The sequence below is a fragment of the Scomber scombrus genome, chromosome 12 (genome assembly GCF_963691925.1).
Source record: "Scomber scombrus chromosome 12, fScoSco1.1, whole genome shotgun sequence".
Classification (NCBI taxonomy): domain Eukaryota; kingdom Metazoa; phylum Chordata; class Actinopteri; order Scombriformes; family Scombridae; genus Scomber; species Scomber scombrus.
The window spans coordinates 30,296,990-30,314,479 of NC_084981.1; the positions used below are offsets into that span (position 1 = coordinate 30,296,990).

Below are 17,490 nucleotides of genomic sequence, written 5' to 3' on the forward strand. Positions count from 1 at the left end.
AAGATGCCAAGTATAATAGAGTTAGAGGGGTGTTTTTGCTATTTTAAATGTCTATGGAAGGAAGTTCATGCCCTAAAATATGTTTGAGTATTTTGTAAGATTCAATTTTGAATATTTGATTATTATGTGGAGCAGGTGTTAATATCCTGTGAGATAATTCATTATTAAAATATTAATTAATGTATCTTAGTAGGATGGCCTGCTCTGTATATACATATATATATTACTGCACAAGACTGCTGGTTCCCACCAGGCGGGGAGTTCTGGTCCTCTGAAATGAGGCCAACACAGAAGTAACTTAAAACTGCATTCTATCAAAAGGCCACCAGGGGGCGACCGTTTTGGTGTCAAAAGGACTTCCGTCTCTATACAAGTCAATGGAGAATTCACCAACTTCTCACTTGATTTCTAACCTCAGTAAACGTTTTCAAAATGTGTTTATGGTCTCAATCGCTAGTTTAAAGCCTTCTTCAATGCAGTATGATGTTCATTTGGGACATTTTGGTCTCCCTGATTTTATATGTGACGATAAAGCAGGGTATGCATTAGGGCGTGTCTACGTCGTGATTGACAGGTTGATTGGTTCACAGGTTCAGGAGGGCGCCTCATGCTCCTCCTGATGCCCATATAAGTAGAATCCGTGTTTTTATTTTTCCCAGCATGCACCTGAAATGTTCAAGAACGCGCTGCCCAGATCCGATACTATTGGCCTCCGAGCAGCAGTCCACAAACCAATGGGTGACGTCACGGATGTTACGTCCATTTTATATACAGTCTATGGTTCCCACTGATAAATAAAAACACCTGGACTGCAGACTACCCCCAAAGATAAACAGATTATTTTGGATCAGTATGAATCTCTCCTGGTTGAATCATGAGAACAAATGTGTGAAAATTTCTGCTTTAGTAAAAAAATTAAAGCTAAAAGACTGGCGATAAAAACTGAAGCAGAGAAGTATGACTCCCAACATACATTTCAGTCACAAACATCCAATCACAGAGCTTCAAATTCAGTCATGTGTGCCGTTAATGGAGATCCTAAAATAAAGAAAAATATTATAACGGTTAGAAAACTGATGATTTTATGATCTGCAGATCTGAGTTCAGCAGCTACTCTCCATGTTGTGTTTACCTTACTCCTCTGACTGGCGTTATCTCCATAGCAACAGCAGTAGAGGCTCTTGGGTATTGTAGTATTTAGAGTCGTCCAAATAAACAGATTTATCAGAAGATTTGTGGAAATAATTCAAACTGGTGCCAAAGAGAGACTGTCATGCTCTATACCAGGGGTGTCAAACATGAGGCCCGTGGGCCAGAAACCGGCCCACCAAGAGGTCCAATCTGGCCCACTGGATGACAGAAGAATAATTCCAGTTTTTCACCACAAATGTCTTTTACTCTGAAATTTGACGATTTTTCCTAAAGTTGCCCAAAATGCACAAAAATGTAAATATTTTAAAATGTTTTACTTATGTATTGGTGCTAAAAAAAAAAGTTTTGTTAAATTAATAGTTTTAATAAGATTGTTATGTTATAAATAGTTGTATTAGTAGTTATGAGGATTTCTGTTTATGGTTCCATAGAGTTCTTGTAATTTTCAGTTTCAATAAAACACATTTAAATAATTATTGTATATTATATTTTCATATCTTAGGTAAAATATAACATGATATTGTGCAAAATAATCTAAAAAAACAGACAATATTGTTGAAACTGCTCATTTTTCACATTAAATAGAAGATTTATTATAGTAAATATATTATATAGATATTGTTATTAGGTAATTATTCAATGGTTTTACTGGTTTGACCCACTTGAGATCACATTGGGCTGCATATGTGGCCCTCCTGCTCTATACTATGATATTTCTCCCTCTGGTGGACATTTTCAGTAGTGCATTTATTTTCTCTTGTCTTTTCCAGCTTCCAGGCTGTTGGTTGATTATGTCATGTGATGCTGCAGGTCAGTTTTCATTCTATATTTTTGAAGCTCAGTCCATCCTTTGGAGTTTATTGCTTGTGATTATTATTTTTTCATGTAAGAATCATATTTGGCAGTTTGTAACATTGTGTTTATAGATTTTAATCTCTGTGTTACGCTCAGCTAAAGTTTCTGTTTAATCTGCTGATATTCATTTATTAGTTTCTATATATTGCTGAGTCATGCTATTCTTAACCCTCCTGTTGTCCTCAAGTCAAGGAAGGAAGGAAGGAAGGAAGGAAGGAAGGAAGGAAGGAAGGAAGGAAGGAAGGAAGGAAGGAAGGAAGGAAGGAAGGAAGGAAGGAAGGAAGGACGGAGGAAAGAAGGAAGGAGGGAGGGAGGGAGAAAGGAAAAGTGGAAGGGAGGAAGGAAGGAAAGAAGGAAAGAAGGACAGAGGAAAGAAGGAAGGGAGGAAGGTAGGGGGAGGAAAGAAAGAGAGAAGGAGGAAGGGAGGGAGGAAGGAGGGAAGAAAGGGGGATGGAGGAAGGAAAGAAGGAAGGGAGGAAAGAAAGAGAGAAGGAGGGAGGGAGGAAGGAAGGACAGACGGAAGGAAGGAAGGGAGGAAAGAAGGAAGGGAGGAAACAGACAGGGTCAATTTGACCCTGGAGGACGACAGGAAGGATGATCTGAAAGAGGCTATTTCTGTGTTTTATAGTTAAATTAATTTTATAGATAATTTATGTTAAAGGGTGAATTTGCAAAATTAGCAGGTGGTATTTGTCATTGCATCTTTTCTTTGTTATGTTGACATACAGTGGATTATATAACCTGTCTTACATAAGATATTTAAGTTAATTACAGTTTTATACGTTATAACTTGAAGAGCTGCAGGCAACAGTAAAGAATATAAACTTTATTCCAGCTTCTAGGATCTCTTCTAGTCTTGTTTTCTATCTGTCAATTTGTGCACGGACACACTGAGGACCAGCAGCTGCTCGTCAAAGGTCACCAAAGTATAACATCACAATATAAAGTTGCATATTTACAGCATGAAACTAATATTTGCTGCTATAAATGTTGTTATGACACCTGGTCCAGTTGAATTTCTTGAAGATGAGAACAAACATAGGAGGAAAACTGCAGGAGGTTGTTAACATTTACAACTTCAGGAATTAATACTTCTAACTTTCTGTTGTCACGTGTCATCATGTTTGCCTTTACTTCCTGTGTTTTCCCACCATTGTTGATTACATCATATGTTTCACCTGTGTCTTGTTTCACTCACCTGTGTTCAGTTTGTAATCAGTCTGTGTATCTAAGTACAGCTTTCAGTTCAGACTTTATTGAGTAAACTCTTTAGTTCCTGTGTCTCAGCGTTTTTTAATTTTCTCAATAAATACTCTGCGGTTCATCTCATCTGCCTGCTGTCTTTGGCATGTGGCTTCACCTGCTCTGCTCTCTGTGACAGTATTATAATACTTGTCTTGAGTTGTCTTTTAAAAACTGTCACTGAGTCAGCAAGTCCTGAAGAACTTTGGACCAGTTAAAAAGCAGCTGTGCAGGATGTTAGGGGACGTGGAGGATCATAAAATTACATTTAATGTCTTAAAAACGAAGAAATCAACTCTAAAAGATAAGCTGAGCCAGTGTAGGTCATGTTCAAGAAGAGTTATATGATCTTTCATTTTAGTTTTTGTCTTTTTTTTAGCCCTGATAGCAGCATTCTGAATAGTCTGTAGTCTTCAGGCTTTTGGTAGAGCAGTATATAGATCATTACGGAAAAGCATGAACAAGCTTTTCAGCACCTTGCTGGCTCAGTAGAAGTCTCACCATCACTATATTGCACAAATGATAAAAGGCAGTTTTGGTGAAGGAATTAAAATGGACTTTAAAATTAAGTTTCCTACTTGTGGTTGTACCTGCGAGGTCAGATGTCCCACTCTAGCGAGGACCGCCTAATCCAGGACCGGGGAAGTCATGGATTTCACCCAAGAGCAGCAGACATAATGAAAGAATAATGTAATTAAATATCTGCTTGATTATAATGTTTCTGTTCTTATGTCTCCAGCTTCCTCACATGTGGAATATAAAAGTATTGTAGATAGTGATGCTTCCAAACGTCCAAATGTTTGCCAATAAGACTCAAACCAAGCTGCGTCAAAGTCCTTAAATCTGAACTCTTATTAATACAATCAGTAAAACTCATGTCAGGTGAGTTAAACCTGTAACTTTCTCTCTCTGGTATAAAAATACTTGCTGAACATGATTAGGCAAAGAGTGCAATTAATATGCCAGTCTTACATAACACTATCTTAACACATTGATGGTCATTTATGGGTTTTATGTGTGAAGAGCAGCAAAGTAGAATAAACTCACAAACGAAGCGTTAAGAGTAGGTTGACTTTTAACTTGCAGGCAGCATTTCTACATATAGTATGTTCACCTCAAATGTCTTAACTTTGACCACGTTTAACATCTGAAATCATAACAAGATATAAGTAACGGAAAATGAAGCTTTACTCTCCAGATGTAGTTTCTGTGTCATCATCTCTCACAAGCTGCCAAACCGCAACCACATCTGCACACTGGTCAACAGGAAGTCAGAGTATAACAGAATAACCTGAAACCACAGTCAGTCTCCTGCAGGTCATCAGGAAGGAGCAGATGGAGTTACAAGTAGCAGCACGACTCTGAAACCCAACCATTGTCTTAAAGTCAAGGAAGCTTTATTTAGATAATGCATGTCATACACAATGGCAACCCAATGTGCTTTACATAAAAACACACATTTAAAGACTGTGTAAAGTGAATTCAGACATTTTCTTCTAAACACATTAAATAGGTCATAAATGTATTTCAAAAAAATGTGTAAAAAGCATTTCAACCATTTAGATTTGAATTGTGGAGCTAGGCTTAGCATAAACCCGCCCTGCTGCTGTAAAGGTATAAATACATTCAGCGCACACTACTACTACAGTCTACAGGTAGCCAGTTAGCTGAGTTAGCCGCCGAGCTAGCAGCTGAGGTAGCAGCAGAAAGCTCTCAGACCTAGCGTTCATGTTTCTGGTAGAGGATTGACAGGTGACACTTGGTAGGGGGGCGGGGCTTCAGCGGACTTGGCGGCCACTCCCACAGCGTTTGGGAGAAGAGAAAGAGGCTGATTTTTACACAACTTTGAAGCCTAATTTCATATATTTGGCGATTTTTTGAATCATTCACATTTGGCAGGGTGGTTAACAACACACTTTTCTGTGGTATGTCAAACTCAGAACACATATTTATTCTTACTTTACACAGACTTTAAACTTTAACAGTAAGAAATGGAAACAAAAAACATAAAAACATACAATTTTTAAAAATAAAATAAAAATAAAATAGAATAGAGCATTAAATATAAGATTGCAGCATAAAATAATGATTTGCTTTAAAATCATTAAAAGGACATAGAGTGCAAATGAAAGATTACAATTTAAAGTGCTTTGAAAGAGCTCAATCATAAGCACAGGAGAAGAGAAGTGGTTTTAACCTGATTTCAGTTCTGCTGGTAGTTTGTTCCAGTTGTGTAAAAGCTGCTTCACCATGTTTAGTCTGAACTCTGGGCTCCACTATCTGACCTGAGTCAGTAGATCTCAGAGCTCTACTGGGTTTATATTCTACTAACATGTCATTCATGTATTCTGGACCTAAACCATTCAGTGATTTGTAGACAAGTAGCAGAACTTTAAAAGAGTTCAGTATTAAACAGACTAAACTGTTTCCTTTATTATTAGCTTTGACTCCAGATGGTCAGGGTTAGGAGGGGGTGGTATCATTTAATAAAGTAGTAGTAGTAGTTTTGTGTATTTTATGAAGGATGTGTGCCATGTGTGGACTCTGTGTTGGATTGCTTTTTACTTCTTAGTGTGTGTGTTTCTCTTAATGTGGATGTGACATTTTTGGACACGCTTCTTAAATGTATTAATTTTTCTACATGTTTGTTTCATAGACAAAATGATTAACAGAGACATCTCTAACTAGACTGACTTTCTCCTTTTCTACATTAAAAATAAAATAAATGTCTTGAATCATCACTTGGTGGTGCTGTTTCCTTCCTCCAGCTCAGACAAACATGCAAACATATAATTGAACATTTGTGAGAATGAGGTTTCCAATAATAAATGACATATCAGTAGAAATGTAAATCTATAAATATCACCAAACACAAACAATTATTTTAAAGAAATTAATAATAAATGATAAAGAATAATGGAGCTTCAAAATAAAGCATGATATAAACTCAGATGCTGGTGGTCCAGTGGTTAGATAAAAAACATCTAACAGATCCACAGAATCCAAAACAAAAAATACAGATTCAATCAAATATGAGTAATTTAAACACAAAGACAGAAAAATAACTACAATAAAAATATGATAATAATATGTTAAACATGAAGCTGAAGCTCCACACAGGATAAAAACGCTGACTATTCATTTATTTCCATGTTTATTACAACTTTTTTATATTTTCTGCATCAAACAGCTCACGTCGAACAAATCTGTAAAGTGCTGACTTCAGCTAAATCCAGAGATAACTGTTCAGTTTGTAGTCAGTTAAGAGACTTAAGTGAAGACGACAAAATCCAGATCCAGACTCCAGATGGATCATCAGGATCCAGCTGATCCTCTCTCAACACTCCTGGATGTTCACTCTCACTCTGACAGAGATCATGACCCCCATCTGATGAGAGAAGAAAGAACAGCGGATATAAATCAGTGTTTAGTGAGACTCACTTCATCAGCTGTCAGTCAGTGATGCAGCACATCCAGTATAAAGAGCAGCAGGGACTTCAGTCCTGTTCAGACCAGAAGTGGAACAGCTGTGCAGCGTAGCTTGCTTCCTTTCAGCTCTCATGTTAACGTGTTGGAGTGAACACACTGAGCTCCAAGCTCACACACCTGCACACACTTTTACTATCAAGTGTGTTTCCTCTGCAGATTTCACTCAAGTACACAGAGGAAATAAAGTGCTGAGAGTCATGAACACATCATTACTGCAGAAACAGAGACATTCACTCATCAGTTTACTGATGGATTTACTGCTGATACATGTCAACTCTTATCAAAGTTTAAAGCTACAGAGTCTCTGTGGGATTTGAAGATGTTTCCTGCTGTTAAATCATCACATGACAATCAGTCAGAGCTCTCAGCTAAACAGCTGCTGTGATTCCTGGACTTCAGCAGAGGTTCTGGTCTGTATAAAGACCACATGGTTACTAAACGTAATAATGCTTGTGTTAAATCAGAGCCAGTGATTTGCAGGCTGCAGTCAGACTGATCTTAGAGCTCTGACAAAGATGAACTGATCAATAGTTTAGTGTTGAAATGAGAGAACAAACACTTTGAGATCAGATTTGATGGTGTGACAGTTTGATGATGAGGACCACTGTCTCTATACATCTTGTAAGGCTGTCAGCTGTAATCCAGCTTTATTTCCTGCAGACATCAACACAACAACAACAGTCGTCTTCACATCAATTCAAACACATGATCACAACAAGCTTCTGGCTCATCTGATTGGCTGACTGTTCTCTCTCTCTCTGTCTTTCTGTCCAATCCTGAAGCCTGTCACCATTCTCCTCTCACAGCTTCACTGAGGAAAACAGCACTGAGAAGGTTTGAAGTTCACCAGGAAATACTGGATCTTTGCTTTGATACTGACTGTGTTTAATACTAAACTGCTGAAACCAGCACAGACTGACTCCAACTCTCTACTGACCCCAGAGTCTCCAGTCTGCAGTCTGGACTCTGCTGAAGATCAATCAGCTGCTTCACGTCTGAATCCTGCAGGTTGTTTCCTCTCAGATCCAGCTCTCTCAGATGGGAGGAAGAGTTGGACTTCAGAGCTGAGGCCAGATAATCACAGCTGATCTTTGACAATCTGCAGAACATCAATCTGAATAAAGAATAAATGAAGTCAGTTTAGAAAACAAAGTTCATGTTTGAAATTATTAAATTTCATAATCTGTTCAGAGCTGAAGAAGATTTAAGTGTGTGTGTGTGTGTGTGTGTGTATTTCTATGTGTATGTGTGTGTGTGTGTGTGTCTGTGTGTTTGTGTGTGTGTGTGTGTCTGTGTGTAGTGTGTGTGTGTAAGTGTTTGTGTTTCTGTGTGTGTGTTTGTGTGTGTTTCTATGTGTATGTGTGTGTGTGTGTCTGTGTGTTTGTGTGTGTTTGTGTGTATTGTGTGTGTGTGTGTGTGTGTGTTTCTATGTGTGTATGTGTGTGTGTGTGTTTCTACGTGTATGTGTGTGTGTGTCTGTGTGTTTGTTTGTGTGTGTGTCTGTGTGTCTGTGTGTCTGTGTGTCTATGTGTGTGTGTGTGTGTGTGTCTGTGTGTTTCTACGTGTATGTGTGTGTGTGTGTGTTCTATTCCCGGCTCTTCCAGTCCAAAAGTTGCTGTGCCAACGGTGCAGGAATGAATGTATGTGAATGGGTGAATGAGACGTAATGTAAAAGTCCATTTACCATTAATACATTAAAGAAAATAAAGAAATATTTCTCCATCAAGTAAACTTGATGAGTTTCAAACAGATATTAGTTGAGAGGATCTTCTGTATACAGATGTGACTCTTTACCAACAATTAGAAACTTTACTTTAACAACTAACAGTGGACATTTTCTACACTTTAACAATCAGTCATCTTTTATAACTACACACTAAACTTTGTTCAGTAAAAACATGAAAACATGGAAACAAATGAACTTCATGATGTAAGTTATGTATGAACATAAATTAGGTTCAGTTGTTAAACATTAAGATCAACAATAGTAACAGACAGTCAGTGAACTTACATCAGAGTCTCCAGTTTACAGTCTGGACTCTCCAGAGAACCACACAGCTGCTTCACTCCTGAATCCTTCAGGTTGTTGTATCTCAGATCCAGCTCTCTCAGATGGGAGGAGTTGGACTTCAGAGCTGAGGCCAGATAATCACAGCTGATCTCTGACAAACTGCACTCCCACAATCTGAATAAAGAATAAATGAAATCAGTTTAGAAAACAAAGTTCATGTTTGAAAAAAACATGGAAACAAATGAACTTCATGATGTAAGTTATGTATGAACATAAATTAGGTTCAGTTGTTAAACATTAAGATCAACAATAGTAACAGACAGTCAGTGAACTTACATCAGAGTCTCCAGTTTACAGTCTGGACTCTCCAGAGAACCACACAGCTGCTTCACTCCTGAATCCTTCAGGTTGTTGTATCTCAGATCCAGCTCTCTCAGATGGGAGGAGTTGGACTTCAGAGATGAGGCCAGATAATCACAGCTGATCTCTGACAAACTGCAGCTCTGCAATCTGAATAAAGAATAAATGAAGTCAGTTTAGAAAACAAAGTTCATGTTTGAAATTATTAAATGTTTCATAATCTGTTCAGAGCTGAAGAAGATTTGAATGTAGAAAATGTGTGTGTGTGTGTGTGTGTGTGTGTGTGTGTGTGTGTGTGTGTGTCTGTGTGTCGTTGTATGTGTATGTGTTGATGTGATTGTGTGTGTTTGTGTATTACTTTGGCTGTATGTATGTGTGTGTATTTCTGTGTGTGTGTGTGTTCACATTTTTTTGTGTTTGTTTGTGTTTATGTGTGTGTCTGTGTGTGTGTGTTTGTATGTGTGTATATGTCTGTGTGTGTTGTGTGTTTCTGTTTGTGTTTAAGTGTGTGTGTGTTGTGTGTGTGTTTCACTATCTGTGTGTGTGTTTATCTGTGTGTGTTTGTATTGTTTTTTCAGTATATGTGTGTGTGTGTGTCTGTTGTGTTTCTGTGTGTATGTATGTTTCTGTGTGTGTTGTTTGTGTGCGTGTGTGTTTGCATTGTTTTTTCAGTATATGTGTGTGTGTGTGTTGTGTATATTTGTGTGTTTGTCTTTTTCTGTGTGTGTGTGTGTGTGTGTGTGTGTGTGTGTGTGTGTGTGCGTGCGTGCGTGCGTGCGTGCGTGCGTGCGTGCGTGCGTGCGTGCGTACGTGCGTGCGTGTGTGTGTGCGTATGTGTGTGTGTGTGTGCGTATGTGTGTGTGTGTGTGTGTAATAAGTCCAGTTGAAGCTAATATGAGGCTTTGACAGTCTGGTAGACTCACACTTGATTTGTGTGACTCAAAGTTTCAGAATATTTAGAACTAAATTCCCTCTTTGAGTTTGGATCCCTCCACTGCAGCTCAGCAAGGAAACACTGAAGAAACACAAACATACTTACTTGATATGTGGAACTCAGACTGCTGAAGCCTCATATTAGTTTAAACTCTGGAAGTCATTTTTACTCACAACAAGAAAACAACTGAAAACATTTACATTCTACAGATTTGTGTTCAGCTAATCCTGAAAATTATAAACCAAACATTTGAAACTAAATAGAAATAAATCTGCCAAAGCTACAGTCAGTGAACTGACCTCAGAGCCTTCAGTCTACAGTTTGGACTCTCTAGTCCAGCAGACAGACGCTTCACTGATGAATCAGACAGTTTGTTTCTACCCAGGGTCAGATGTGTCAGATGAGGGTTGGACTTCAGAGCTGAGGCCAAAACTTCACAGTGAGTCTCTGAGAGTTTACAGTTATAAAGTCTGTAATGACACATATATTACAACATATGTTATCATGAAAGAGGACACTTTATATTTACTTCATGCATTTGATGATCAAACAGTTTGACATTCACTATTTTGATGAACATTTGATCTTCACATCAGTGGTTCAGATCATCTTTGTTTTCTGAGGCATTTTATTCCTTTAATGGACAGTTGAGAGATAAACAGGAAACAAGAGGAGAGAGAGACAGAGAATGACATGCAACAAAGGTCCACCACCAGAATCAAAGCACAGACCAGTAAGCTACCAGAACACTCCCAGTTCAGCTGATGCTGTCTCACTGTGCTTGAATGAAACAATCATTCTCATCACTCTCTCTCATACCTGCAGACTTTTAATCTTTGTTTAGCTTTTATCTTGCAGAAGAAGGAGATAAAATGGAGTTACATTGAGGCTTCATAATGTGCACAGTGTGTCTGTGTGATCTGATCCCATGTCTGTCTCCACAAAGTTAACATGAGGACATCTTGATTAGAAAAACACTTTTACTGTCCACTATTTTTAATGTGACTGCAGGATATTTAGACTCAGTTCAACTCAGTGAACAGTTCCAGTTGAGAAAGATCATCTCTCTTTGCTACCTGCTGCTGTCAGGTTCACATCCATAAGCAGCTACATTTACTGACTGTTCACAAACACTAATGAAACTAATGACCTGACAATATTACACCTGTACATCATTAAATATCAATGTCATTAAATATTGTGACGGCCTCATGGCCTCTGACCTGGGTTGATTGATTGTCTGGGATTTGGGGAGTGGCTCATCAGGAGAGATAGTTAGCACCTGGATTTGTGTGGATGCCTCTTTTATAAATAGAGCATCTGGGCATTTACTCTCTCTCTCCTGTTTGAGTTGCTGGGTTTGTTTTGAGCTTTGGTTATTAATATTCTTGTTTCATTTCACATTTATACACATTCACACACCCCCATACATTACAAACATTACTGATGAACTGACATACATAGTTATTTTAGTTTAATTCAATAAATGTATGTTTTCTAGTTTAAAGTCATGTGTGGTCTCCATCTTTTGTCCTACCTCTGAGCCAGGTTGTGACAATATTTAGATGTTTAGTTTACAGGTTGTTACAAATAAAATAAATACAGTTCAATTCAGAAACAGATCAAAAATGATTTAGATCTTATTTTAAAGTCTGCTTATTAAAACCAGGTATTACCTGTATGTCTGATTATATATCATATAATAATAACTTAACTGCATTCACTGATAACTGTAAAATACTGATATATGTTGTGATAAAATGCTGCTGTAATAAAACCTCAACCACAACCTCTAAAGTCCTTCATGTGTTTCACCAGGTTTGAATGAAGCCTCCAACACCCAAAGGAAGAGACATAGAAGAAAAAACTGTAACATCCAATAATTACTAGAAATAAATAGAATAAATGTTCATTAACTTAACAGCTAGAAACAACCAACTGAACATCAACATTATTTAAACTCACAACATTTAAACAGCTCAAGAACATCTGAGACTAAATATAACTGACATGTTATTTCATCTATAAACAAGTAGAGCACTATTTAAACAATAATAAAAATTTTATATTATTTATATTTGAAGAACTAAACTACTTATCTACACTGATTTATAATGTTAATCACATCTGGACTTACCGAGCCTTTCTGCAGTTCCTCACAGCTGGGATCAGTCTCCATCGTCCCTCCAGTGATGTTTTGTAATCCTTCAGGTCCAACTCATCCAGAACTTCCTCTGACATTTGCAGCATGTAGGCCAGAGCTGAGCAGTGGATCACAGAGAGTTTCTTCTCTGATCTGTTCTTTGACTTCAGGAACTCTTGGATCTCCTGATGTACTGAGCGGTCGTTCATCTCCATCAGACAGTGGAAGATGTTGATGCTTCTGTCAGGAGAGATATCACCACTGTTCATCTTCTTCAGGTTGTTGATTACTCTCTGGATGGTTTCTGGACTGTTGTCTGTCTGACCCAGCAGGCCTCCTAAGAGACTCTGGTTGGACTCCAGAGAGAGGCCATGAAGGAAGCGGACAAACAGGTCCAGGTGGCCATTTTTACTTCTCAGAGATTTCAGCATGGCTCTCTTCAGGAAGTCATCCAGAGATGAGTAACTGTAGTATCTTCCCACGAAGTCCTCCAGTACCTCTGTCTTCCTGCTGGTGTAACAGTGGTATATGTAGACTGCAGCCAGAAACTCCTGAACGCTCAGATGAACAAAGCTGTAGACTGCTTTCTGGAAGCTCACACTCTCTCTTTTGAAGATCTCTGTACAAACTCCTGATAACACCGAGGCCTCTGTGACATCAAGACCACACTGCTTCAGGTCTTCTTGGTAGAACAGGATGTTTCCTTTCTCCAGTTGTTCAAACGCCAGCCTCCCCAGCTTCAGAAGAAGTTTCCCGTCAGCCTCCGTCAGCTCCTGTGGACTCGTCTCATGTCCCTCATCATACTTGTTCTTCTTCCTCTTTGTCTGAACCAGCAGAAAGTGTGAGTACATGTCAGTCAGGGTCTTGGGCAGCTCTCCTCTCTGGTCTGGAGTCAACATGTGGTCCAGAACTGTAGCAGTGATCCAGCAGAAGACTGGGATGTGACACATGATGTGGAGGCTCCTGGATGTCTTGATGTGTGAGATGATTGTGCTGGACTGCTCTTCATCACTGAATCTCCTCCTGAAGTACTCTTCCTTCTGGGCGTCAGTGAAGCCTCGTACTTCTGTTACCCTGTCCACACATGAAGGAGGGATCTGATTGGCTGCTGCAGGTCGAGAAGTTATCCAGACGAGAGCCGAGGGAAGTAGCTTCCCCTTGATGAGGTTTGTCAACAGCACGCTGACTGATGACTTCTGTGTGACATCAGACACAACCTCACTGTTGTTGAAATCCAGTGAAAGTCTGCTTTCATCCAGGCCGTCAAAGATGAACAAAACTTTACAGTCAGCGAGTTTCTCTGCTGTGAGCTTCTGTAATGTTGGATAGAAAACATGGATCAGCATGAGCAGACTGTACTGCTTATCTTTGATCAAGTTCAGCGACCTGAACGAGAACAGAATCAGCAGACTGATATCTTGGTTGTTGGAGCGCTGTGCCCAGTCCAGAGTGAACTTCAGCACTGAGAAGGTTTTTCCAACGCCAGCGACGCCGTTCATCAGAACCACTCTGATGTGTTTCTGTTGGCCAGGTAAGACTTTAAAGATGTCCTGACACTTGATTGGAGCGTCATGGAGGGTCTTCATCTTGGAAGCTGTTTCAAGCTGCCTCACCTCATGTTGGGTATTAACCTCTTCACTCTGTCCCTTTGTGATGTGGACCTCAGTGAAGATGCTGATGAGGAGGATTTCACTTCCTGCTTCATCAGTTCCTTGAGTCACACATTCACATGTGCTGCTCAGACTGATCTGATGTTCATCTAAAACCTCCTGCAGACCACTTTCTGCTGAAAGAGAAGAAAAAAGGTAGAATGAAACAGAAATCAGTGTGACTGTTAATGTTCAGCAGGATAGAGGAGGTAGATTCCTGTCCTGTTTTCAGAGATGATGACATCAGCAGACAGATCTTCAGTCTTACTTTGTACAGTGCTGGTCTGACTGTCTGTCTGCAGTCCAGGTCTGGTTCTGGATCTTTCTGCACACTGGGGACAGGAGGGGTCTCCTGATGAAGCAGACTGGAACCAGTATGAGATGATCCACCAGAGAAGTCTCCAGAACCAGTATCCACTGCTGGTAGAGACTGGATCCTTCAGGACATCCTGACACAAAGAACAGCAGGACAGCTGCTCCTCCACAGAAACAGCCCTCCTCTTCCTCTCTCTGTGGACATGAACACATTCTTTATGTCACATGACATTAGTGGAGGCCAACCGACAGCTCACAAGCTGCATGCAGCTCTTTCCCCACATAAACAGTCCAGACTCTCAGTATTTATATATAGTAAGATTAGAAGAGTTCAAAAGTCATTAGACAGAGACAACAATGTGTCAGCAAAGACAGAGAAGAAGAAGAAGAAGAAGAAGAAGACTGCAAGCTAATATACATGGATGTAAACAATGCAGGATTTAAAATACACTGCCTATAAAAAGTATTCACCCCCTTGGATGTTTTCCCCTTATATTGTTTTTATAAATGAAATCATGGTCAATATAATTTGTCTTTTTTAACAAGAATTTACAAAAAAACAAAAAAACGCTTTAATGTCGAAGTGAAAACAGATTTCTACAAAATGACTGACCTAATTCAACAGAGGTCCAGCCGGTTGGTGCTAGTAGTCTCACAAATAGTGAAATGGAGATCACCCGAGTGCAGCTAATGTGTCTCAAGTGATTGTAATATAAAAACACCTATTTCTGGAAGGTCCAGTCACTGGTTCATCAGTATTCCTGCTACAATTACACCATGAAGACAAAATAACACTCCAAGAAACTCAGAGAAAAGAAGAAAAGATTATTGAAAAGAAGAAGTGAGGGGATGGGTACAAAAACTATTCCAAGTCACTGAACATCATCTGGAGTTCAGTTAAATCCACCTTCAAGAAATGGAAGGAGTACGGCACATGTATAAATCTGCCTAGAGCCGTCATCACAAACTGAGTGACTGTGCAAGAAGGAGAGACTGGTGAGGGAAGCCACCAACACACATGTGACTACTCTGAAGGAGTTAAAAGCTTCAGTGGCTGATGTGGGAGAGACTCTGCATTCAACAACTGTTGCTTCATGGGAGAGTGGCAAAGAGAAAGCCACTGTTGAAGAAAACTCATATTGAATATTGACAAGAGTTCACCCAGAGGCATGTGGGAGACTCTAAGGTCAACTGGAAGAAGGTTCTTTGGTCTGATGAGACCAAATTGGAGCTTTTTGGCATCAGAATAGACGCTATGTTTGGTAGACACCAAACACTGCACATCACCACAAACACACCATCCCTACCATGAAGCTTGGTGGTGGCAGCATCATGAAGCATGGTGGAGGCAGCATCATGAAGCATGGTGGTGGCAGCATCATGCTGTGGGGAAGCTTCACAGCCACAGGCTAAAATGAATACAGCAAAATATAGCGAGGGAAATCCTGGAGGATAATCTGATTCAGTCTGCAAGAGAACTGCAACTTGGGAGAAGATTTATTTTCCAGCAAGACAATGACCTAAAGCATACAGCGAATGCTACACAGAAATGGTTTGAAGACAACAAGGTGAATTTTCTGGAGTGGCTGAGTCAAAGCCAGACCTCAATCCAATATAGGATTTGTGGCTGGTCTTGAAAAGGGCTGTTCATGTCTGATCCCCATGCAACCTGAAGTTGCTTGAGCGGTTTTGCAAAGAAGAATGGATCATGATTTCATTTATAAAAGCAATAAAAGGGGAAAACATCCAAGGGGGGTGAATACTTTTTATAGGCAGTTTAGATGTTTGATGAGGAGGGAAGTGGATTCAAACCATTTGTTAGACCACAAGGAGAAGGAGACACACATTGGGCCTGATTAACTAAAGGTCTGCATGTGTAAAAATGTGAGAAAACTTGACATCATCCGCAAAAAACTACTAACGCAGTGCATTGAGGCTTGCATCTTTCTAATGTGCAAGATAGTATTCACTGTCCATTTAGTACGTTTGCCATAATAAATATTCAATATGGGGCGTTTTTACCCCAATGTGCGAAATACAGGGAGGAGAAAATGCAAATATGTTATTTATCATACGCATTGTGAATTACCAAACCCGAAGGTAATTTTGCTGTTTTTGTCACAAATACTCTCACACAAAGCGTTTTCTTTGGTAATATATTTTTTGCTATAACTCAATATATTTGTTAATTTCTTACACTAGAACCTTATCAAATTTCATTTTGCGCTTGTGGGCTTTCTGCTCGACGAAATTCTCCATAAAGACACAAAACCCTCATTTAAATACTGCTGTCTGTTTTCATTTGAGCAATTATTCTTAGTAGATTACCCATAAAATGCACGAAAACCAAATGTGAACATGCACCTGAAGAATAAATCCAGAATTAAAGGACTTATGTCTCAGTATGATTGATTAAAACTGGTCCATGCATTTATCTTCAGCAGACTGGACTTTACAGTTCTCCCTAAAAAGTCCATCAGACAGCTGCAGCTGATTCAGAGTCACTAAGACCAAGAAAGTGGATCACATCAGTCCAGTTCTCATATCTTTACACTGACTTCCTGTCTGTCAGAGAATAGACTTTAAAATACTGCTGTTGGTTTATAAGCACTGAACGGTTTAGAGCCAAAACACATTTCTGATCTGCTGCTACGTTATAAAGCATCCAGACCTCTCAGCTGGTCTGGATCAGGTCTGCTTTCTGTCCTCAGAGTCCAAACTAAACCTGGAGAAGCAGAGTTCAGGTTTTATTCTCCACATTTCTGAACAAACTCCCAGAAGACTGAAGGTCTGCTGCAACTCTCACTTCTTTAAATCTCAGCTGAAGACTCTTCTGTTTGCTGCTTTTTATTAAATCACATCTTTAGGGTTAATATCTCACACTGCACTGTAACTCTTTATTAGTGCCATGGGTGCTAAGCTCCGAGGCACTCCCTCTACAGCAGTAGAAATGTGATTCAAACTTTAAAACGGAGGAAAACTTGTGCTCCCTCCAAAACACCAAACAGTTTTTACATAACATGTAAACTTTTCAAACTATGAGCAGTCAAACGAGGAGTGGAAATCACTTTTTCTTCAAAGTTAGAGTGGAAGCGTCAGTTAGCTTGAGTGCGAGAAGCAGTAAAAAATAACCTTCATTTTTATTTTTAACTCGAGCTCACAGCCAAACCGTAAAAAGGAGACAAATAATTTTTGGTCAAAATGTCAACAAAGGTGTGAGATTCATAAGATGTGACGTTGACAGGCGGGGTCTGCACAAAATTTAAACGGGGGGGCCGAGACCGGCGGCAATACCTGTCTCGCTCCCCATTGACCCTAATGTAATGGGGGTTTTTGCTGG

The 17,490-nt window shown here is 39.4% G+C and overlaps 1 protein-coding gene across 1 annotated transcript in view; it reads right to left on the reverse strand.

The window, feature by feature from the left end:
• Window positions 1-6,418: 6,418 nt before the first annotated feature.
• LOC133991872 (NACHT, LRR and PYD domains-containing protein 12-like) overlaps window positions 6,419-17,490 on the reverse strand; it is a gene marked incomplete at its 5' end in the record, with an annotated part of 32,838 nt that continues 21,766 nt past the window's right edge. Inside the window, 5 exons of the mRNA XM_062430466.1 lie at window positions 6,419-6,637; window positions 7,676-7,852; window positions 8,750-8,923; window positions 9,086-9,259; window positions 10,343-10,513. Of these exons, the coding sequence (XP_062286450.1) occupies window positions 6,625-6,637; window positions 7,676-7,852; window positions 8,750-8,923; window positions 9,086-9,259; window positions 10,343-10,513 (709 nt within the window). The remainder of the gene's footprint in view (window positions 6,638-7,675; window positions 7,853-8,749; window positions 8,924-9,085; window positions 9,260-10,342; window positions 10,514-17,490) is intronic.